The 23,570-nt window shown below is 57.7% G+C and overlaps 1 protein-coding gene across 2 annotated transcripts; it reads right to left on the bottom strand.

Moving 5' to 3' along the window:
• Positions 1–973: 973 nt before the first annotated feature.
• On the bottom strand, positions 974–23,439 carry ARHGAP35 (Rho GTPase activating protein 35). Of its 2 annotated transcripts, none has more exons than XM_063318461.1 (7): positions 23,331–23,439; positions 9,424–13,328; positions 5,808–5,952; positions 4,403–4,480; positions 3,950–4,081; positions 3,431–3,536; positions 974–3,259 (listed from the first exon to the last, which is right to left on the bottom strand). In XM_063318461.1, the coding sequence occupies exons 2-7, from the start codon at positions 13,117–13,119 to the stop codon at positions 2,896–2,898; spliced, it is 4,521 nt and encodes a 1,506-aa protein (XP_063174531.1). In that variant the 5' UTR covers positions 13,120–13,328; positions 23,331–23,439; the 3' UTR covers positions 974–2,895. The 2 variants fall into 2 exon arrangements, with proteins under 2 accessions (XP_063174531.1, XP_063174530.1); XM_063318460.1 differs by lacking the exon at positions 23,331–23,439 and adding an exon at positions 20,472–20,610.
• Positions 23,440–23,570: the final 131 nt, after the last annotated feature.

The following is a 23,570-nucleotide window of genomic DNA, read 5'->3' on the forward strand; positions in this document are numbered from 1 at the left end:
TTTTTGTTTGTTTGTTTGTTTTGTTTTTCTCATGCACTAATCGCATCGGCCCTGGAAAATACCACAAATTGTTAAAAACGTCCTTAAAAGAAGCAGAAAAAAGGCAACGTCTATCACCAAAAACTACCGGGGGGGGGGGGGGGGAGGGTTGTTTTAGGCCCTAAAAATACAACGAACGAACCGTCAGCGCTGGCACCAACCCCCTGCGTCGGCTCCTTTGCCAGTGGGACCCCCCCGCCCCCCCCCAAAAAAATTCAAATTTTATTTTATTTTTTTTGCAGAGGAACGGAGTAAAGATGGGGGTCAGGGTTGTTTTTTTCTTTTTTGGGGTCGTTTTGTTTTTTTTTTTTTTTTTTAACATACAGCGGGGGGGGAAGAAAATCGCTTTTTTTTTTTTTTAAATTATTTAAACAATAACTTACGGCCTTTTTTAAAAACTACTATTTTTTTTCTGATACCACATTCCTATAGCGTTGCAGTGTTGCCCCCCCCACCCCAAAGAAAAAAGGGGGGGGGTTTGAAAAAAAAAAATCCCCAAAATCAGGAGTTCTGTTCCGAAACCGCGCCGCGATGCTGCAGGCGAGCAGGAGCGGGGGGACCGCAGTGAGCAGGGAAATGCTTAAAATGTAGTGTTTTGCCCCATTTTTTTGGGGGGGGGAGGGGGGGAGCAGCGACGCATCTGTCTTCCCCTTGGCGTTTTGCCCAATTTTGCCTTTTCCCCCCTCCCCCCCCCAGCACCAAAACCAAAAAAAACCCAAAAAAACCCCCAAAAACCCACCCCCACAAAAGGCCCCTCTGGCTGCACCGAAAGGCACCAAACCCCCCCCCCCAACACCCCCCCCCCGGTTCTTCATGGCAAAAAAAAAAAACAAACCCCAAACCAAACCCCTCCCCCCAGAGGTTTTTTTTTGTGTGTTTTTGTTTTGTTTTTGTTTTTTGTGTTCCAGTTTTCTGGGTTTCTTTCTTCTTTGCCTTTTTTTTTTTTTTTTGGCCAGTTTTATTACCCAAAAAAAAAAAAAAAAAAAAAAAAGAGAGAGAGAAAAAGGCGGCGGCCCCGTATTTACACCAACACTTTTGTTTTAAAGCACGAGACTGGAGGAACTGGGGGGGGGGGGGCGGGGAAAAAAAAAAAAGCCCTTTTTGGGGTATTTCTGTGGGCCGGAGGAGCCCCCTCGGGGTTGGGGAGGGGGGTGGGGGGGGGGCAGGTTTTTTTTGGGGGGGTGGGGGGGGGAGTTGGGCTGTATTCATAATTTTTGGGGGGGGGGGGTGGGGGTGGGGGGGAGTTGGGGCGTCTTAAAGTGCGAAGAGACCCAGGAGGGGGGGCGGGAGCCTTCCCCGTGCTCTCCCAGTGGTACCATGAAAATCCAGTTTAAAACCGCGCCGGTGCCGGGAGGATGGGGGGGGGGGGCGGGGGGGAAGGACCCAGCTGTCCGGGCACCCCCATCCCCCAAAGCTGGAGATGGGGGGGGGTGAGGGTCTGAGCCCCCTTTCTTAGGGGACCCAGGCGTCCGGGCGCCCCCCCCCCGCCCCCCCCAATCCCCATCCCCGTCCCCAGGCGTCCTCGCCGCAGCCAAATTCCGGCTTTCCTTCCCCAAACCGAAACCCGTCGGCCCAACCCCAACATCAGCATCGGCTTTTCCGGAGAAAAACCCCAAATCCAGCCAAAAAGGGGGTGGGGGGGGGGGAGCGGGCCTCACCCCTCCCCTCCGGTTAAGTGCTTAATGCCAAAATCCTGGGAGAGGGGTGGAAACACGGGGGGGGGTCCTGGCCAAAAGGCCACGCCAGGCGCCCACCAAGGCTTGGAGGGGTGGGGGGGGGGAAGGTGGGAGCCCCCAGGGAGGTCCTGGGGTTCACGGGACGACTCCCGGGGTGCGTCGGGCGGCGTTGGGAGGAGCCTGGGGTCTTCTCGGATGAGTCTTGGATGCACTGGGTGAGCCTGGGGACGTGTGGGACGAGCCTCGGGGCACAGCAGAGAAGCCTTGAGCCCCGCTGGACTACGTTGGACGAGCCTCGGGCCGTGATGGACCACATTGGACGAGCCTCGGGCCACGCTGGACCACGTTGGACGAGCCTCGGGCCACGCTGGACCGCGTTGGACGAGCCTCGGGCCGTGATGGACCGCGTTGGACGAGCCTCGGGCCGTGATGGACCACACTTGATGAGCCTCAGGGCACACTGGACCACACTGGATGAGCCTCAGGGCACGTCAGACAAGCCTTGGGCTAAGCCGGACCACTTTGGCCGAGTCTTGACCTGCGCCGAACAAGCCCGGGGCTGTGCCGGACCACGCTGGATGAGCCTCAGGTCCCATCGGACGAGCACCAGCCCACGCCATATTGCACGGGGTGAGCTTTGGGCTGCACCGCAGCGCGTCGGACGAGCCTGGGGCCATGCTGGACCACGCTGGGCAAGCCGGGGCTGTGCTGGATGAGCCTGTGGCCACGTGGGATGAGCTTCAGACGGCGCCCGGTCCTCTGGGATGCGAGGGGGTTGGGTGGCACCGGGGCCGAGCTGAAAAGTCCAGGGGCAGCCGGAGAACCGTCCAAATCTGCCGAGCGCTCGGCAGGCGGGTCCGCCTCCGCTCCATCCCGCTGGTGCCGGATCCGCTCTTCAACTCCCTGCCCCAAACCGAAAGGTGGGGAAAAAAAAATCCTCCTGGGGCCCCAAGTCTGGCCGCCCCGGCGCGCTTCCGCCGTGCCCAAGTCTGCGCCGGGGCAGGAGAGGGCGAGCCCAAGCCCGGCGCTCGCTTCCCCGTCTCTGCCGGGCACCCCAGACCAGACCAAGGTTCGTGCGGGATTTTTTTCCGGTTGGTTTTTGTTGTTTGTCGTCGTTGTCGGTTGGTTGTTGGTTGTTGGTTTTTTGTTTTTGTTTTTTTTCCTCTTTCCCGGCGCCGGTTCACAGCGTGTGCTGCTCCGTGTGGAGCTGGGCCGGGAGGAGCGGCGGCTGGACGGGCGACTGCGGCGATGGCGGCGGGGTCCGGGGCGGCGAGGGCTGAGCCGTGGCCGGCGTGGCAGGGAGGAAGGGGGCGCCGGGGGGAGCGGCAGATGGAGAGCCGGGAGCGGCGCTGGGGGGCTCGAGGATGGGCCGGTTGTAGAAAAAGAAGGGGCACTGCTGGATGAAGAGTTCGATGATTGTCTGGTAGGTGCGGGTGGCCGTCAGGGCGTCCATCGTGCTGAAGTCAGGTCTCATCAGGGTGGGCCAGAAGCAGATGGAAAGGTTCTCGCTGGTCATCAGGTTCACCCGGTGGTTGTGGCTGACCCTGCGGCGGGAGGGAGGGGACAAGGGGCCGTCGCTGAGATGCCATCGGGGACCCCGACGGCCGGCGTCCACACCACCCAGCTGCGGAAGTGACCCCCCCCGAGTTGGAGCACCGGAGAGGGTTCGGGGTGCTCCGGGGCCCTCCCCACCTCCTGGGAACCCCAACACCTACTTGTTCAAGTGCCCGATGACGTATTTGAAGACCTCGTAGTTCTCCTTGGGAAACTTCCTCAGCACCTCCTTCAGCGCGTGGAGCTTCTGCTCCCGGTCATTGATCTCTGCCAGGAGGGAAAGGGGAGTCAGGGGGCTGCCGCGGCAGAGAAACGCTGGCTTGCGGGAGCCCCCCCCTGCCGCAGGACCCCTCCCTTTTATCTTTTGGAAGCGGGGAGGGATTTTTGGACCGACTGCTCGAGCGGATCATCGGTCTTCCCGAAAATAAACCCAGGTGAAAACATCCCCCCCCACCCCGGGCTGCTCATGGGCACGGGATGGCGCCCGGCGGTGACGCCACGACAGAGTATCTCCGACCAGAAACGGCCTCGGAGGGTGCCAGTTAATAAGGAGATGGGCCCGCAAATGGGCTTTTACGGTACGGATTAACGAGACGCGCCTGCAAACGAGCTGGTGTGGTATGAATTAATAAAGAGATGGGCCCGGAGGAGGGTCGGGACCCCCCCCGGGGCGTACTCACTGTGGGCTTCCACCAGCTCCACCTGCATGGTGTAGGGGACCAGGGGCTCAGGCAGCTCGGAGAAGAAACTCTTCATGGCACCAGCCACGGTGTTGACGGTGAAATCCTTCTCCGCCAGGTCCAGCCCGTGATCTGCAAGGGGAGAAGCTCCGGGTTACACCCCCAGGGGGGCCGGGGGGTTCACCCTGAAGCAGAAAACCGCCTCCAGCCACCGACCCGAATCTCCGCCGGAGCGAGAAGCCAAACTCCGATTCCCAGCGGCCGAGGCAGCGGCACAAGGGGACGAAACCGGGGGCAGAAAAATGGATAAAACACCCAGAAAAACCCCGAGAGTCCCGGTGCCCGGGGTTATAAAAACAACAGGGGTTTGGCGTGTGGAACCACGCTTCCATCCTAAAAGCCGCTCTGGAGTTTTCGGGGCAGGAAAGGAGGAACGCGGGGGGCAGGCGTTACCCTGGTCGAACTGCCGCTGCAGGCTCTCCATCTCCGACTTGTTGCCGCTCACGCGATAGATGCCTTCGGTGCTCAGCCCTGGGGAGGACAAGGAGCAGGCGTCAGCGCAAGGCGAGCGTGGGGAGATGGCGGGGGGGGGGGGGGCAGGTGGCTTTGGGGGGAAAAAAACCAAAACCCAACCCCTATAAACCCTTGTTTATAGGCATTAAAACTCATACGTATCGTTCGCTGCCCAAAGCCCGGGGGCGAGGACTCCGCTCCTCCAGGAAATCCCAGCTTAATCCCAGCCCGCGATCTCCTCCCAGCAGGGAGGAGTTCGCTTCCCCCCCACACACACACCCCGTTTATTATTTTTAACCTTTTTAAACCCAGCGCCCCATGGAGATTTTTTTTTTTTCTTTTTTAATTCAAAACTGAAGAGTTTTGGTAAGTTCACGCCAAAGTCGAACCGACCCGCTTGAAGCTCCGCGCAGAATTTCTTGCCCCTGATTTATCTCTTTACCCCACACCCCGACCCCCCATCCTATTTTTTTTTTTTTTTTTTTTTAACAGGGCTCCTCCAAACCTGGATTTCCGGTGATTTATCCCCAGGGTAGCGTTCAACTCGTGGCACCGCTTCGCGCCAATTTTAAGCGTCAACGACAAACTCAAACGGCGGGGGCGCAGCCGTGACGCCGACGCCTCTTGCGCACCAAGGCACCTCCGCCCAAATAATATTCTTTTTTTTTTTGGTGCACGGAGCCGGGGGCCGGGGGGGGAAAAGAAACGCAAACCCCGTCTCCCCGAAGAAAAATCTCCGCCGGGATTTTCCGGGTGGAAACCAGGGGGCGAAGCGGCACCGGGTGTTTCTTCGCGGATACGGCAGCGGCAGCGGCTTGCGTTTTGCCACCAGCCAAGAAACAAAAGACGCCGCAGGAAGGGGAAGCACCTGCACCGCGTCGCGCTGCCTCGTCTCCCCGCTACAGCTACCTGAAGCAAGAGCCTGACGGGGAGGGGGGCGGAAAAAAAGGCTTCGGGGAAAAAAAAAAATTAAGCCTGGAGCTTATTTCAGCATTAATTAGGGTTGCCGGAGGCTGGAAACTTCACGCCGTGCCCGTCGACATTAACCGCCCGGAGGGAAAGGTGCGAGGCGGAGTCCCAAAAAACGCCTCCCACCTGGAGGCAGCCAGGGATCACCTGAATTATTTCAGCCCTTCGCCTCCGAAGCTGGGGAGGGAAGACGGAACGCCCGAGGCCGGCGGTTCTCTGGGCTCGCTCCCTTTGCCGGGTAATAAGAAAAGATCCGGAGACGATTTTTACACCTTCCCAGAAAAAAAAAGAAAACAAACCACGGCGACCCGAGCTCGCGAGGCCGAAGCTCGTCGTGCCCCGGCCTGCGACGAGACTTTCCCCTGCTGGCTCTTACCTGTTGCCTCGATGTACTCGATGCACCTCTCGATGAAGATGGGGATGGGTTTCTCCGGAGTCACGACGTTGGTCAAAGGCACCCCGAAATAGTTGCTTTCCCACGTCGTCTTCGTGATGGACGGCCGAGGCTTGGGCTTTGGTTTCTGCGGGAGGGATCAGAGCAGCGTCGAGGGGTTAGTTATCCCGATGCATTATTATTTACCCCGAAACATGTTACATTACGTATTATTACCGTTACATTATGAATAAGATGCTTAATCAAGCAGGCTGCCACTATTATTTATTCAAGTGAATTATTGTCATCAGGAATAACTTGTTTCTTCGAGGGAGAGGTGGAGACGGTGGCTACGGACGGGGAAAACTGCTTCTTCTCCCTTCCCCGCCCTGGGACGTTAAACCCGACGAGCCGAGGGCTGAACGGCCAGGCCCGGGGGATGGTGGTCAGCGGAGTAAAGTCTAGTTGGAGGCTGGTGCAGGGCGGTGAACCCCGGGGGGGTCAATCCTGGGCCCAGTCCTGTCTAACGCCTTCGTCAATGATCCGGACGACGGGGCAGACGGGACCTCGGCAAGCTTGCGGCCGACACCAAAGCGGGAGGAGTGGCTGATACCCCAAGAGGGTCATCCTGCCGCCCAGAGGGACCTCAACGGGCCTCACGAAGTTCAACAAGAAGAGGGGCAAAGTCCTGCCCCTGGGGAGGAACAACCCCAGGAACCAGCACAGCTGGGGGCTGCGTGGCTGGAAAGCGGCTTGGCAGAGGACCTGAAAGTCTTGGTGGGCACCAAGTTGACCACGAGCCAGGGAGGTGCCGCAAAGGCGGCCAACAGCGTCCTGGGCTGCGTGAGAAGAGCACTGCCAGCAGGTGGAGGGAGATGATCCTTCTTCTCTGCCCAGTGCTGGTGAGGACGCGCCTGGAGTGCCGGGTCCAGTGGTGGCCTACGTGTCTCTACAACGGAGACACGAACACGGTGGAGACAAACCTGGTGGCATCGCAATACATGAAGGGGCTTATGAGATGGGGAGAGACTTTGACCAGGGTCTGCAGTGACAGGACAAGGGGTGACGGTTTCCAAGTGCCAGAGGGGAGGGTTTGGTTGGACGTAAGGAAGAGATGTTCTACGATGAGGGTGGTGAGACACTGGAGCAGGTTGTCCAGAGAAGTTGTGGATGCCCGATCATGGGAAGCGTCCAAGGCCAGGTTGGACGGGGCTTGGAGCAACCTGGTCTGGTGGGAGGTGTCCCTGCCCAGGGCAGGGGGTGGCACTGGGTGGCCTTTGAAGGTCCCTTCAACCCCAACCCTTCCGTGACTCTGTAGACAGTGCTTGGAGCAACCTCATCTAGTTGAAGACGTCCCCACCTACGGATCTTTGAAGGTTCCTTCCATCCATCCCAACCCATTACATGATTCTATGATCAGGATTTTGGTGCTAAACTTCACGGAACGCGTAAATAAACCCCGCAACGTCACTGAAGCAAAGGTGGAAACCCAAACGCCCCTCCAGCCCAGGGGCACCTGCCACCGCACGCTATTCCCGTCGGCAAAATGAAGAGGAAACTGTGACCCACAAATAAATCCCCAAAATTAAGGGGGAGCAATTAAAATGCTGGGCGCCACTATTAAAGGAGCATCCGCTGCCTGGCCACGTCCCTCCGCTTCCCCTTGGAAAAGGGGACGCGCAACAACAACACGCTACGGGACCGAAACCTGAAAACGGGGGCTGGAAACCCAAAAAAGCCAGTTATAAACCCAAACCCGCCAGCTGGGACCCCGTCCCCAGCCCCAGTGCGTCTCTGGCCCCATCCTCCCGCTGCGCGGAGGAGGAATTCATTTCGCTCCTTCCTGCCCGGCAGACCCTGGCAGGCGGCTCTCCCTTTGTTTCCAGTGGAAATTAATAAGGCCTCTTAATTAGCCTGATTGGTTTTGCAGCAGCGGGAGGCTCCAAGCAGGACGTCCGGAGGTTGCCGCTGCCCCCCGCGGCCGGGAGCCCCCACTTCCCTTCCTCCTCCTGCCGCTCCTCTTCCTCCCACCCGCGCCCGAATGTTGGGGCACACGCGGCGTACGCGCCCCCGCAGACGGGTACATCGCAGCGCGGGCACGTACGTGCGTGTATACGCTGCGCGGGCGCACGCGTAGGGGCATAAGTGTAGAGTGCGTGTCTATACGTGTGCGTGTAAGACAGGTGCGCACCATGTGTACACGGCACACACGTGCGTATCTGCACATGTAACACGCCTGCATGCATACGTGCGCGTAAACACAGCATGTGCCCGCGCGTCCGTGCGTGTACCCGTGTGAGCACGCACGTGCACGTCCATGTGCATGTGTACACACGGGGGGGCGTTTGCACGCGCGCAAACACACGTGTGCAAGGCGTGTACGTATATACGCACGTACAAGGCTGTGGCCACAGCGCGGGCGCGCGACGTGCACACCCTGCTCCAGCTGAAGACGGCCCGTGTATAGGCCCGTGTGTGCGATGCACGTAGGCGACAGCCGTGGGTACGTGTGCTTAACATGCAGCAGGCGTGTATGTTTAACATCGGCGTGTGACGCACGCGTGCCTGTGTGTATGCCACACGTATGATATATCTGCACGTATACGACATTTGCATCTGTGGACGTATACGCGCATACGGTACGTTTCTGTACTGGGGGGGGGGTTGTGCATGTCCCGTGGCAGCGCCGGGCGTTTCCGTTCCCACGGACCACGCGAGCACGACTTGGCTTCTCCATCGCCACCCACACGCCGGAGCCGAGATGGCCACCACGGCCCAGGGCGGGCAGAACGCCCACCGCCAGCCCAACAACGCGCTCCGGGCTCTGCGGTTTTGGCAGCCGACCGTCGGCCGTCCGCACACCGACCACCGGGCGCGAAGGCTGGCCTTTGGCACTCCCTCCTTTGGCCAAGAAGTCCAAAGACGACTCAACCACGCAGCGCTTTGCACCGTTTTCGCTCGCTAGAGAGCGGATCCGACATCACGCCAGAGAGCAGCGGCGAATCCAGGTGGATTTAAGGCTGGTTTTGTAGCGGTGCGGCAGCGTGACGCCTCTAGAGAAGAGCCTCAAGAAGAGCCACCCAAGAGCGGCACAGACCACTTAGATGTTTCCTCAACTTCACAGCACCTTCTCCGGGCGAATACCTCAAGCTTCGCCCCGTTTCTTTAAATCATGCTACGCCGACAGTAGTGACCTCACTACGTTCATCCACGTTAAAGAGAATTTACGAGGCAGCTGGAGGCCGTGTTTCAAAGCACCCACATTTTGGGTTAACTGTACCTCGAAACGCCTAACTGCCGAGCACAAAACAAACTTTCTCCGAAGCTCATTGCGAGGACAAAGTCGTCAAGAGCTGAACGCCCACGGTAAAAATGACAGAGGTGATTTTGGCACGGGGACTGCAAGTTCACGCGGTCTGTGCCAGCGGCGAGTTAACGCAGAATTAAAAAAATAAAACGAAGAGATTCTGCACTCACTCTACTCCCCAGACGAACAGTAAATACGTGAAAAACACACCGCGAACGTGACGGCGACGGCTCCCGCCCTCGTGCAGGCTTTACGCCTGGCCTTAGGTCCCGACCTCCACCCCGTGAATCCCACCAGAAAGCACCAGCCTACCTTCGTCGTCCTCCTCAGGCTGCGCAGGATGTTCCTCCTCCTCGGATCTTCCCCATCGGCCGTTTCGTAGGGGATAGCGGCGTTATCACCTTTATACCCTTGGGAAGTCTGGTCTTCCTCTTTCTTACGAATGGGTCCCAGCTCGTCATCGCTCCCAACGCTGAAGCTGGTTCGGTAGCTCGCAAACCTGCCCAGCCTCGTGCAGCGCGTCCGATAGAGCACAGGCTTGCTAACAACCGACACCTTGCGGCCCCGCTCCAGGGAGCTGGTGTCCATCTCGCTGTCCGAGCCATTGCCGCTGCCGTTCGACTGGGTTTTGTTAATGTTTCGGATGGTGATGATCTTGCCCTGGGTGCTGTCGTGAGGCACGGAGTAAATGTTCTCCTCCTCGTTTCTGGGTTTGACCACGGCATCCATCGGCTCGGCGTAATCGGAAGGATCGAAGCAGTCGGCGGGCAACCAGCTACTAGAAGACACGGACTTCCTCTGCCCGTCCCGATGCCCCTGCTCCAAATACGACAGGTCCCCCTTCGTGATTTCATAATGCACAGGGGGCTTTGGTTTCACTGGAGGAGGTACTTTGTTGTTCAGCTTGCTTTCAAAAGTGCTCATGACAGAAATGAAAGACAAGCTGTCGTTCCCCTCCAGCTCCATGGAAAGCTTCGAGTGGTCTTTGGGCAGGGCGGGCATGGAGGTGTCCTCTCGGAAGGGGCTGTAGGTGGGGGGCTCGACGTCCTCCTCCGAGTCCTGCAGGTTGGAGTTGCAGAGAGGGGAGCCCGCTCGAGGCGAGTTGAACACCTCCTCCGTCGTGCTGCAGGCTTCGGCCACGTTGTCGTACATGTGGGTTGCTTCAATGATGTTTTTTTTCTCCACCACGTCCTTAAAAAACGACTGGAAGATCTCCAGCTTGTGCTGTGGCTGGCTACAAGGTATCGTGGTGAACTTGCCGTCGATCTCCTGGGCGATCTCCTCGCCCTCGGTGAGCTGCTCTCTGCTCAAGTCGTTGTCCAGGATGTCTATGGAGCCGTCCGTGAGCGCCACGACCTGTATGGGGATGATATCCTGCACCTCGCAGAGAAAGGCACGTAGCATGGCCAGGGACGCCTTGCGTTTCGCTGAGTAAAAGACGATGTATCCGTGGACGAGACGGCTTTTCCGAATGCTAAAGGAGGAATGGTAGGAAAGGAGGGAGAGCTCCATGCGCCTCTTGTGCGGCCCGATGGACAACTCAAGGAGGACGGAGCTGCTGCTGCCGCACTGCGAAGGTCTATAGGTCTGGGACTGCAGGATGGGTAAGAGGATGTCATCTGCGTTGAAGGGATCTCCACACATCAAGCACATGACGATCCGAAGGTCGACATCCGCCAGGTCTTTGATGCTGGAGGTCGAGCTGACGAGGTTTAAGTTGCGTTTCGAGTCCAGCAGCCCCTTCAAAACCTGGCTGATCTGCTTCTCGTTGATGTTACGGCCGTACCCAATGCCAGCAGACGCAGGGTCTAGAAAGACGCACTGCAGCTTGCTGGCGATCTGCTGTCCCTGCTGTATCAAGCTGTGTAGTGTCTCGCCGCTGGTGTCCCCCCTCTTGTTAACAAGGATGAGCGTCAGAGGAAGATGAACCAAGTGATTATCCCTCCTGCCGATGGTCGACTCTCTGCTCTTTTCGATGCTTTCCACCACGTAGGACAGCGACTCCTTTGAGTTGTAAAGGCAGAGACAACCGTGAGGCTGAAAGGTGGGTGTCTGGAAAGAGTTAACGGGAAGCCGGACGTTGCCCTCGATCGGCCTCAGGGACAGCTCGTACATCTTACCTTCAATCACGTACTTGTCGTCGTTGGTGCAGAGCGCCCGGATCTCATTGGCCAGCTCGCGCGCCAAACCGTCCTTGCCGAGGATCACCAGATTGATCCTGTCGATGTTGGAGTCCGAAAGCAAGTTCTTCTGGTTGCGTTCGGAGGGCCTGATGAAGCGGGAGCTGATCAGGTGCTCAATTTTAGAGTCTACGCAAACCGGGCAGCTGGGACATGTTTCCTTTGTTGGGTGGTACACGAAGTGGATGTGCTTCAAAATCAGCGCATCCCGCTCAGCCTGCAGCTTCTGCAGAGCTTTGAACCTTTGCTCTTCACCCAAGACATCCTGAATGACGCCCATTTTCTCCTTGCTGGGTTTCGCGTCGAGCTCCAGTTCGTAAAACAGCTCGGAGTACTCCAAGAGCAGCTCCTGAAACTCCTCCTTTGCCTTTTCTATAATCTGTTTTTGGTGCTTGCTGTAGATATCCATATAGATAGACTCCTCCAGCCACATGTAAAAATCCTCGTTCATAATGAAACTGCGCGCTTCCTCCCAGGGCTTCCCAGGCGTGATGAACGGGGAAGTCTCCAAGTTTTCTTTGAAAGCTCTTCTCATTTCTGCCCTTTTCCTCTCGTTCCTCAGCTTTTCTAAATGAGCTTCGTAAAGTTGCTCGGCGGGCTGGGTCTCCATCAGGTCGAAGGGAATGCGCTCATTCTCCATGTTGTCAATGTGGCTCGTAGCATCCCAGGGCGTCTCTTCCAGGACAATGAACCATTTCAGAAAGTCCGGCTTTGTCTCCAAGAGCTTCTCCACTTTCACGCGGCTCAGGTGATCTATTTCATCCAGGTCTGGGATGAGGGCTTCAAATGCTTGAGGAAGCATGGCGAGATACATCTTCCGCCGGCGCTCTATGTGCTCCTGCTTGAGGCGGTGGACGTGCTGCAGAAACAGCTTTTTGGCTTTCTGCGTTCCTTCCAGGTAGACGTAATCCTGATACTCTGGAGAGGACTGCATCTTGCGGTTCACGTTCGACCACGTCTCGTTGTGGTTTTTGACGATGCGGCTGACCAGCCACTCGTACTTGTCTTTAGCAGCAGCTATCTGTTGACTTTGCTGTTTCAAAGCTTCGAAGTAGGGGATGATTTTAGTCTTTCCCCGGCTTTTATCAATCAGCTGCACTAAGGTGCTGAAAGCCAAGTCAATGTTCACATTGGATCTAGCCGACGTCTCCACCACCTGGAGGTTCTTTTTGCTTAAGGCAAAAGTATGTGCATCCCTAATGTACCGCTCCACGCCTTCGTCGCACTTCGTCAGGACCACCACGATGGGCTTTTTTGTTTTTGCTAGTTGATTGTAAAGATTTGAAACGAATTTGAGCTGATCATCAAAGTTCCTGTTCATACCCCTGCTGACATCAATGCAGAGAAGAAAGCCATCCACCAGCAGCTTTCCATCCGGCATCTGTTTTTGTTCAAAGTCCTGTTCCAGCCCGAGCTGATCAGTGCAAAAGTACATGAGCTTTTCAGCCGACGCCAGTTTGGTCGCGGCAGCCCTCTTGATATAGGGCTGCAGGGCCGTGCTGCGGTGAGGCTGAAAGGTCTGGTCATCGATAAACTCCGTCTGCTCCACAACATGCATTTTACATTCGACGCAGTCCTCCAGGGAACGCACGACTTCCCCCCAGTAGAGGAAGTGGTCATTATTGACCACCCTCCCCCCAAAGTCACTGGTGCTGAGAACCGAAGTGTGGTCCAAGTGGAACTCATCCGCGCTGGGCCGTACAAACCGGTTGCAAAGGCATGATTTCCCAATGCCGCACTGCCCCTTCTCCTTCTCCGTCCCAGACAATCCCACCACGCTAATGTTATAGGTGGGAATGCGGACATCTTGCTTTCTTGCCATCATCATCGTCCACACATCCTGTCCCAGTCAACCGCTTCCGAGAGGATCAGTGTTGCCGGCACTCGCCGCGACTCGGGAGCTCGGTGGAAGGCGGGGTGACAGTTCTCAAGCCAGGCAGGGTGCCGGGGCAATGAAGTTCGTCGTTCCCATCCTTTACGTACCAGCGGCGCTTCAGTTCTTGCCGGTCCCTGTTGTCGGACGGCCGACGTCTCCCCCTAGGAGAAAAGAGAAACAGCCATCGGCATTTCAGCTCAGGAACCCCAAACGGACCCAATTCCGCCCCTACCATTTTATACGCCTTGCACTTGAACGCTGGCGCCAAGGCCAGGGAAATACCGGCGGCAGCGAAGAGGCACCCGCCGCAGCATCCGGCCCGGCACGAACCGCAGCGGGCGCAGCTTCCCCATCGTCGCGGCAAGTGGCTTGTGAACGCAAACCACAAGGCGACCGCATCGCCAAGGCAGATCAAGGTCAGGGTCTGCCCCTCTCCGGGCTGGGAGCAAGAAAAACGGGTCAGCAGCGGAGGGAAGAGACAGGGGGACCCCCGGCGGGGCCGGTGGGAGAGGGCTCCCTTCACGGGCGTTCCCAATTCAACGCTGAAAAGAGCGAGTGAAACAAACCCTCCTGTCTTTTCTTTGCCTTTGGACTGAAGATCAAGCGTAGCGCAGGCTTAACACCCGGTACTGGGTCTACCGGGAGGATTACCCCTTCGCTCCTTGCAGGCAGACGGGAGTCTAATAGCATCGGAACAGTTCAAAAAAGAAAAAACGCTTTGAAGAGGCGCCCAACATGCCCCCAACATCAGCTGATAGAAGGAATTCCTCCCAGAGGGAGCAGCGCTCAAGGGAGAGGTGATCCTAATTTCTGCTCTTGAAACCACGAGGGCGCTGAGCCCCTGGCCCAGGTTGCCCAGAGAAGCTGTGGCTGCCCCATCCCTGGAGGGGTTCAAGGCCAGGCTGGACGGGGCTTGGAGCAACCTGGTCTGGTGGGAGGTGTCCCTGCCCATGGATCTTTGAAGGTCCCTTTCAACCCAAACCCTTCTACAACTCTACGGATGGGGCTTTGAGCAACCTGATCTAGTGGAAGATGCTCCTGCCCATGGCAGGAGAGCTGGACTGGATGACCTTTGAAGGTCCCATCAAGCCAAAACCTTCTGCGATTCCATGAAACACGGCCGTTGAGATCATTTGCTTTACAATCCGACAGCGGAAGAGTTTTCGGCTTAAGGCAAAATCAAAATTAACTCGCGTGCAGATGACACCGTGGGTCGCTGGAACAACCCAAGGAGCACGGCCTTCCACAACGTCTCCTCCGCTTTGATGTCTGGATGGTGCAGTTCTACCAGTTCCCCAGTTGGGCTGAATCACACGACAGACAAAGGCTGCTGCAAACCTGCCATGCTGTCGGGCGCTTTGCTTTCAGAAACCTACCCTCGTGTTCGTTTGATCTCAAAAAAAAAAAACCAACCCCCTCGTTTCATCCCTCCACGAGGTCACCCACGTCAGCCGGGTCACCGGGTTATGCGATCCAAAGGCCATGAAGAAGTAGTGGGTGTTTGTGCTTAAATGCGAGGAGTTTGGGCATTTCAGGTCTGCAAACCCCTGGATCTTCCACAGACGCTTTATTTCCCGCGGGAACGTCCCTTATCGGCCACGCGTGTCACCCCTCAAGGTGAGACTCCTGCAGGTAAAAGGGCGTACCAGCCGCAGCACCGGTGCAATGTAAACTATGCTGCTGAGCCGCTGTCAAACCTTTAATTACTTCAAATAATTACTCATCGCTCAATTTGAAGGAACGCAGTTACTCCCCGGGAGGCTGGCCGGGGCTCAGGGCTGCTTGCACAGCTTCTGCTGCTGCTCTGCCAGGAACACCGCTCTTCCTCCCGCGTTTTTCCTCAATCCTTGCAGTTTCTCCCCATTTCGGAGGACGAGCCTGCACCCTGGCAAGACACCAGCGGGCCTGGCTTACCCTGGGCGCCGTTTTAACTGGTTTGTGTGACCGGCCCGACTGCCGCGGCAGCTGGGAACACAGCACAGGCACCAGGACACAGGGATTCCCTCTGGGTTGTCTGTTTTCTCACCGCGTCTCGGTTGAGGAAAGTCTCCGAAATGGGTCGTTTGGATCTTTGCAAAGGTCGATTTAAGCTTTTAACCATCTGGGTCCGAAACGCTTAATCTCGTGCAACAGATGGGCTATCCTTGGTCAGACGGCACAACGAAGCGCCTTCCCGGCCGTGCTCGGCCATCTCATGGACGTAAAATCACTTTCCCCAATTTTCTGCAAAAAATAAACCCCCCCTGGAGCTGCGGGGCTGCTGATTCCTGAGACCAAACCTGCAACAAGCGAAGGCAACGACGTACCGAGCATCCAACAAGGGGAAGGAAGGGCCGGCACGGAGGATCCTGCGCTGTTCCCCGCGTTAATCCTCAGCGCAAAGCAGGCAATTTATTAACGAATTGCAGGATGTCGCTTAGGCCGGGCGACAGCATCATCCAGTGAATTTCTGACGAATTTGAAGAAATTCAGGTTTTCTGTTCTCTTTGCGTGGTGGAGAAGCTGCCTTTTTCTCCTCCGTTGTCAAAACTCCATGCGCATACGGCTGCAAAGCATTTCCACGAACAGATTTTGGGAGCAAAAAGCGAATTCCAGCGGAGGCAGCTCCTTTGGCTTCGCACCGTCGCTTTTAGTCCTGCTCGCAGTCGCTTGCACCAGTGTTTCCCATGTTGGCCAAAAGCAACAGACTGGGACATCCGAGTACACCACGGGCGGGGTTTCCACACCAAAATTATAGAAATTAGGTGTGGATAGAGTAGTTAAAAAAAAAAAAAATCACCGCACATCCTATGCGACTCCTGAGAGTCATTCCCCTGGCTTCCTCCTGCGGGTCAGCTTCATACCTTTAAAATTCGGCATGAAGAAAAGATGCGAGGTTTCAGAAGCGCAGCGGCAGAAGAGCAGGTTTCGGGGGAGCGCTGAGACGTGCGGTGGGATCCGTCCTGGCTGGGCGCACAGGATCCTACCCGTTTCCACCGTGTTTTTTCTGCTCGCGCTGGGAAAGCAGCTGGAGGGATCAGCCTGGTGTCGGGATAAGGAACCTACCCCCAGATCCAGACCTGTGAGCCACGGAAAGCGTGGCACCCACCCCGCGGAAGGCTTTTGGGTGCCCCCACACTCACGTCTGCGCGTCCTCAGCCCCCTGTTCTGCTCAGCCTAACAAAGTGATGTCCTTTCTCCTCTACTTGGGGCGCAGCAAGGGGAAACCCGGTGTCAAACGGCGCTGGCTTTCGTTTTCGCCCCTAAATCCCTGAGTCAGGAGTTACTCATTTACAACACAAAGTCCAGCTGGGAGGACCAGGAAGAAGAAGGGACCCGCTCTGTTAATTCCCAGCAAAGTGGGGGGAATTCAGCTCTTGTTTCCTCTTAAGAAGCTGGCAGCAGACCCAAAGACAAGGAAAAAAAAAAATCAAACACAAACAAAAAACCAAACAAGAAGGTATTTTCCACCCCCAGATACCTGAAACCTGGGTACAACCGGCGCCACCAGCGACGACAGCTCATGCAATCCCTGCTGCCGATAAGCCTGGGCGGCTGCCGGCGCTGAACCCGGCTTCCCGGGCCAGTCCCCGGCGCTCGCTGCGTGCCTGTGTCGCAACAGCCCCAGAATTAATAGGACGTTCAATTAAACAGCTTCCCAAACGCTATTAACCCAGAGACAAAGCTTTCTTCGTGCTCTTTGCGGTGCTCACCAGGGTCATGAAGGCCCCGGTGGGTGCTGCGGGAGGAAAAACTCTGGCTTTTGACTCAAAAAAACCCCAAGGGCAGGGGACCCGGCGGCAGCACAGACGCTCGTCATTTATTTAAGGGGAATGACCCGCGTGTTGCAGCTCTCCCCAGGTCGATGGCATCCTCTTCCTCCTCGACTCACTGCCACAGGCAGCCAGGGGCACCAAGCGCTCCGCACGGCATGAAGCCACAGGCTGAAATAACGGCAGAACCGGCATTCCCGCTGGGAAACCGGGGGAAATTTAAACCCAGGGTGCAAAGGGTTTAAGGAGACACAGCTCCGTCCTCGCCTGCACCTTGTTTGCAGAGCTGGACCGCAGCCCACCACGGTCCTTCACCCAGAGCCCCTCTGAAGTCTGCATTTTTAAGTTTAGCCCACCCGTTTTAAATTAAATAAGCTAAGGCTCTACGTTAGAAGGCGGGCTAGGCAGAGAGGAAAAGAACTGGCAGCCCCTCAGCGCCTTGCGGGGACACGGGGCACCTCCAGTGTGCTCTTTTCTGGGGGTATTAGCCAAAAAAACTGCCCGGTGACGGGGTCCCCTAGAGATGCTGCTGCTCCTCCAGCTCTGCACCTCCCTGGCTGCCCGTTAAATGACCTGGCGCGGCAGACGCTAAACCTACAGTCACTCCGTCCTCCGCGTGCAGCATACCTGAACTTGCTCTAAGCTTTAAAAAAAAAAAAAAAAAAAACAAAAAAAAACCCCCAAAAAACAAAACATCCCCCAACCCAACCTGTGAACCTTAAAAACGGGAGGACCGCATTCGGCATTCCCTCCTCCGGGAAAGGCACGCGGCACAATCCCACCCCATGGCAACTGATTCAGGTAGCTCGGAGCCAGCCGTGCTCACCTCCGGCATTTCAGCGAGCCCGGCCACGGTGGCATCGAAGCGCCGCGAAACAATCTGACAGCTTAAAAGGGTGTAAATACCTGGCCGGGAGCCAAGCAGCTGGGGCACGCTCTCCCCAGCAGGGCCACCACGTCCCTCCAACTAAAAGGAAAAGGGGCGGGAGGGGACATAAAGACGGTGGTTAAACAGCGTCTCGCAACGAGCGGGCAAAGGATTTTCAGCAACGAGGTGGCACCCCGGGAGCATCTCGCACCACGGCGGAGCGCATCCGAGTCCAGGATAACATTAAGCAAAAATAAACACACCTTGAGGCTCCAACCCCTTTCCAATAAACTGCTATTTATCCATCGCAAGATAGATATCCTAGGCAGTTATCCCCAGCAAAACAACGGAGCGGGGGGGGGGGGAATAAATCTCCATCTAAAGTGCCATTTCTTCTCCTCTAGGTATTTAAAAGTTGCCCCAATGCCACCTTCAACACGGCACACTGTAACTCGCAAAAGGCTTTAAGGACAATCCAGTAACCCTGAGACAAAAGGCGAAGGTCAAGCGCTGCCAGGATGGGGAAAGGGATGCGCAGTGCTGGGGACCACCATCGTCTGGGCTCGCACCTTCCCCTCCTGCAGCTCTCACCGCCAGCGAAGTGCCGGGCAGCTCTCGCCGACCCCCTTACGGGGCTTGTTTTGGGGTATTTTTCGGCGTGCCGGCTGTGGAGACAGACCTGTTCTTTCACTGGCTCTCCCCGGACAGGCGGGAAGGAGCAATGGGTGACAAGGCACAAGCTCCCCGCGGGGACTCATCCAGCGCCCCAGTGAAAGCACACAGCCTGCAAAAGAGCGAGCTTCTCCCCTAACGAAGGGCCTTCACAAACAAGCAGACGCCCCAGCGTGGCTGCAACCCCCTTCCCCGGCCAAGGCCAGCTCCTCCAGCGGCACTCCTGGCAGGAGAAGGGGAGAGACCAGCCCTGAGATCGGTTGTTAGAAAGGTGGTCTTGGGTTGAGTCGTCGGCTCCACCAACGGCTTCACGAGGGCTCGGACTGCAGGGCTACGCGTACGCACCTATACGTACGTATGTACACACGCATGTGTGTACCTACAGAGAGAGAATCACGGAACAGTTTGGGCCGAAGGGACCTTCAAAGGCCACCCAGTGCCACCCCCTGCCCTGGGCAGGGACACCTCCCACCAGCCCGGGTTCCTCCAAGGCCCCTCCAACCTGGCCTTCAACGCTTCCCGCGATGGGGCAGCCACAGCCTCTCCGGGCAGCCCGGGCCAGGCGTCACCCCCCTCATCGCAAAAAATGCCTTCCTCGCATCCAACCGAACCCTTCCTCTGGTGGTTTCAAGCCGTCGCCCCTCGTCCTGTCACCGCAGCCCCCGCTCAAAGTCTCTCTCCATCTTTCCTACACCCCGTTAGGCACCGAATGGCCGCAGCGAGGTCTCCATCTCCTCTCCAGGCTGAGCAGCCCCAGCTCCCTCAGCCTCTCCCCACAGCAGAGCTGCTCCAAGCCTTCAGACCGTCCCCGTGGCCTCCTCTGGACCCACACGAGCAGGTCCGCGCCCGGCTTGTGCCGGGGACCCCAGAGCTGGATGCAGGGGGGGGTCTCACTGGAGCAGAGGGGGAGAATCCCCTCCCTCGACCTGCAACCCAGGAGACGCTTGGCTTCCTGGGCTGCGAGTGCACGGTGCCAGTTCCCGGCGCCCATGTGCCGCCCACCAGCGTCCCCACGTCCTTCGCGGCAGGGCTGCTCTCCATCCCTCCCTTCCTCCCTCCTCCAGCCTGCGTTGGGACGGCGGTTGCCCCCAGCCAGCTGCGGGACCTTGTTGAACCTCACAAGGTTCCCGTTGGCCAAGGTCTGCAGGTGCCTCCGGGCGGCAGCTCTTACCTTGAGGGTACCAACGGCACCACTCAGCTCGCCGTCATTTGCAATCTCACTCTCTAGGTCACTGATGAAGGTATTGAACAGTACTGGTCCCAGTACGGACCCCTGAGGGACACCGCTCGTTGCTGATCTCCAGTTGGACATTGCGCCATCAACCTACGCACGCAGACATTTATATATATCTATATTTATGGATCAACCGGAGCCCTTCCCCGGGGTGTTGCCACCAACAGCCCCAGAGGCCTTCAACCCAACCAGGGCAAAACCCAACCAGAAACACCTCCGCAGCAGGGATGGAGCCGTCCGTCCCACCCAACCCGAGCGGTTAACAGCTCCGCCAACAGCCACCTCACTTGAGAAGGTACCGGAGCGTTAATCACCCTGCCCTGCCGGCCAGCAAACTCAAAACTCATGTTCAAGGAAAATAAACTGGGGCAACATCCAAATGAGTCAGCAAAGATGAGGCCAAAGGATGTCAAAGTCGTAGAGATCCCTCAGTAAAGGAGCAAAGACCAACTGTTGAGTCCCAGCCTGGCTGGCCAAGCGCTGGTGTGCACCAATTAAGTGGCTAGAAGATGACTAATTAGGCTTCAAACCCCGCGTGAACGCAAGCATCACCTCCCGCAACCGCCACACCGAAACCTCGCGTCACCATAAAACCCGCTTTTTTTACCCAGTTCCCAACTGCAATCGCAATAAATCCGTTTTCCTTCAGAAAAACGAACAGACCTCGCTGCCCCGACCGCTCACCCACCTGAACTAAGCCAATTCACCCCAAAATGGGGGTTGCTGTCACCCCAGGGCTGTCAGACAGCCACGGGCATGAACCCTGGCACGCACCTACCCTGATTTTCCTGCTTTCACTGGAGTTCGGAGTCAGGGAGGGAAGATGCGGCCGCCAGGAGGGATGGATTTCAGCTTTTATCTTATCGAGTGTCTTTCCGTAGGGTTTTACAGCCCCGCCGGACGCTCCCAAGCCAAACGCCTGGCTCCAGAGCGAACCAGCTCCTCTCCCACTGGCACCAAGAAAACCCACCGTGGTTTGGGGGGACGGCAGAAAATTTTCTGTGTTAAGTCCCATGTGAAAACACGGACCTCTACGAGATGCTCGCAATCGTGTCACGCTGCTCCAGAGAGGACAAGCTTCCAAACCGATATCCCCAGAACTACCTCGGAGCCAGGTAAAGCCCAAACCTCTGCAAAAAAAAAAAAAATTTTTAAAAAATAAAAAAAATCACCATTTGCTGATGCCTCAGGACAGGCGATGCCGCAAGCGTGGGGGGAAAACCCACCCAATGAGCAGACGCGGATGGGGAGACACGGGGTGGGAACCGAGGCCGGCTGGGCAAGAAGGGGCGGGGGGGGGGGGGGGGGGAGACAGAAAAAAAAAAAAAGACTGAAAAAAAACCCAGAAGAGCAATGCGGGTGTGGGAGAGGAAGGGAGAGCCGGAGCACAGACACCGACCCTCTCCGGGAGATGCTGCTGGCACCACGCTCTGGCAAAGATGCCACTCCCTGAATCCCGTCCTCCCGAATCAGGACGAGGAGATGCCCGAGCAAGGAAAGTCCTAAAATCAGACGTTTCACACAGCTCAGAATCACAACAGACCTTTTTTTTTTTTTTTTAAGGTGGCGAAGGGAAAACTGAAGCTCCCTGAAATTCGGAGGCGAGCGGTACTGCCCCAAAACACCCAGGAACGTGGACAGAGAAAGGGGAGGGATATAAAAAAAAAAAAAAAAAGAAAAAAAAAGAAAAAAAGAATTTAAATTTATTTTCCCAAGCGCCACCAAAAGCCTGACAAAGTGTGTTACCCTAATTAAGCTTCCCCAAATCGGGAAGGAATAAGGCAAGCGGCAGGATCCCCAGCACAGGAGCAGGCATCCTCCGTGGCACAGCCTCGGCGCCCAGCTCAGCACCTTTTTGGGATTTTCGTTTTAAAAATCAAGCCATTTCTCAAATCTGGCCCCGGTCGGCAGGGAGAAAGCAGAAATCAATGAATTCAGGCCATTAAAAATTACATCACCAGCCGGCCCGAGCACGCGTCAGGCCCGTCTTTATCTCTGCGGATTTAAACACCAATTACCAGCGGCTCGTGCGGATACAGCAGCTCCTGAAGGGGGGGGGGGGGGGGGAAAGGAAGAAAAAAAAAAACCACCAACCAAAAATCACTATCGAGAAATCAAAGCCCCCATTTCCGTTAAAAACCCCAAATATAAAGAATCATTGTCTGAAGCTTAATCTCCCAGCGAACGCCTTAACCGTTTCCCCGGCCCACAGCCGGCGCCGTCAATTTATTACCGAATCAAAAGGCGCTTTTTTAATTGCCGGTGGGTATCGCCGCATCCACGGCTTCGCTCCGACCGGCACCGGTGGGACTCCAACCCCGTCTTGGAGCCGGGTGTGGGGGGGGGGGGGGTGGCTGCCGGTGCTGGAAAAACTGAAGGAACGCGGGTTGGCGGAGCAAGATTTTGGAAACAGGACGGAAAAAATGAAATTGGGGGTGTGGGGGTGTGTGTGTTTGCCACCCAAAAAGGTGGATGCTGGAGACACCCCCCCCCCTCAAGAAGAGCAGGGGGGACACCCTGAAAAGGCTGCACACCCCAAAAATCAGACTGTGGGTGCAGGGAGGGGATATCCACCCCCCTTTTTCTTAGGGGGAGGGGGATACGGGCTTGCCCCACGCTCTGGGGCGGGCTGAGGAGGGGAGAAGCCATGCCCGATGTGTGGGGGCCCCCCAAGCCCCAGCCCCCTCCATGGAACCCCTTCGCAGGGCCACAAATCTGGGGGAGGCGGGGGCTGATGTCTGCCTCCCCTCCCCCAAATGGGGAGACAGGGTGATTGCACCCCCCAAAGTGGGGCAGCAGCCCCCCCCCAAAGGGGAGTCCTTGGGGCTGGGGGGAGAAGCTCCCCAAGCTCTTAACGCTGTGGGGGGCTGCAGTCCCGTCAACCCCTTACTGGTGGGGGGTCGCTGATCCATTCGGGGGGGGGAGTCTCCCCTCCTCCCCCCTAACTTGGGGGGGGGCAGCCCCCCCCAAGGGATCTCCCCTTCCCTCAGCCTGGGGTGGGGGGGTCACCTTGCCCGTAAGGGGAGGCGGGGGGGGGAGTGGGGTGTCTCCCCTACCTCCTCCCCTCAAGGATGGTGGTGGGGGGGTCTCCCTTCCCCAGGTCCCCTCCCATCAAGGGGGGGTGTCTCCTCTCTTCTAAAGGGGGGGGGGGGGTCTCCCCTCCCATTAAGGGGAGGAGGGGGTCTCCCCTGCCAGGACCCCTCCCCTAAAACTGGAGGGGGGGGATGTCTCCCCTCCCCAGAGGTTCCCCCCTAAAGGATGGGGAGGGGGGGGTCTCCCCTCCCTGCATCCCTTCCATTAAGGGGGGGAGTGGGGGGGGCGTCTGTTCTCTCCTCAAGGGGGGGGGTCTGCCCTCCCAGGACCCCTCCCATTAAGGGGAGGGGGGACTCCCCTCCCCAGAGGGTCTCCCCTTCAGGATGGGGGGGGGTCGCCCCTCCCCTTACCGGGGGGATGCCTCCCCCCGCGGACCCCTCAAGGGGAGGACCCCCCCAGCCCCGGGATGAGCCACCCATCTCCTCGCCGAGGTCCCGCTCCCCTTAGGCCGCCCCCGCCAGAGCTGTGGGCCGGCGGGGGTGGGGCGGCCCCATTGTTCCCGGACCGGGGACCCCCCCCCCCCATACCCGGGACCGCTCCTTACCGTGGCGGCGGGCCGGGCCGGGGGCGGCGGGCGGCGGCGCCATGTCGCCCCTCGGGGCGGCGGCGGGGGGCGGCGGGCGGGGCGGGGGCGGCGGGGCCGCCGGGGCGGGCTCGGCCTGTAATGGCGGCGGCGGCGCCTGCCTTCCTCCCCCTCGCCCTCCCCCTCCCTCTCCCCCTCCTCCTCCCCCTCCTCCTCCTCCTCCTCCTCCTCCCCCTCCCCCTCCCTCCGCCTCCGCCTCCT

This window comes from Chroicocephalus ridibundus, chromosome 26 (genome assembly GCF_963924245.1).
Source record: "Chroicocephalus ridibundus chromosome 26, bChrRid1.1, whole genome shotgun sequence".
NCBI lineage: Eukaryota > Metazoa > Chordata > Aves > Charadriiformes > Laridae > Chroicocephalus > Chroicocephalus ridibundus.

Bases quoted from the DNA above. Each gene is read 5' to 3' on its own strand.
- ARHGAP35 (XM_063318461.1), bottom strand. From the start codon at position 13,119: ATGATGATGGCAAGAAAGCAAGATGTCCGCATTCCCACCTATAACATT. The intron at 5,953-9,423 runs GTAGGCTGGTGC...TCCCTCCCGCAG, and splicing joins GCCTGAGGAGGACGACGAAG to AAACCAAAGCCCAAGCCTCG. The intron at 4,481-5,807 runs GTAAGAGCCAGC...TGTCCTCCCCAG, and splicing joins CGAGTACATCGAGGCAACAG to GGCTGAGCACCGAAGGCATC.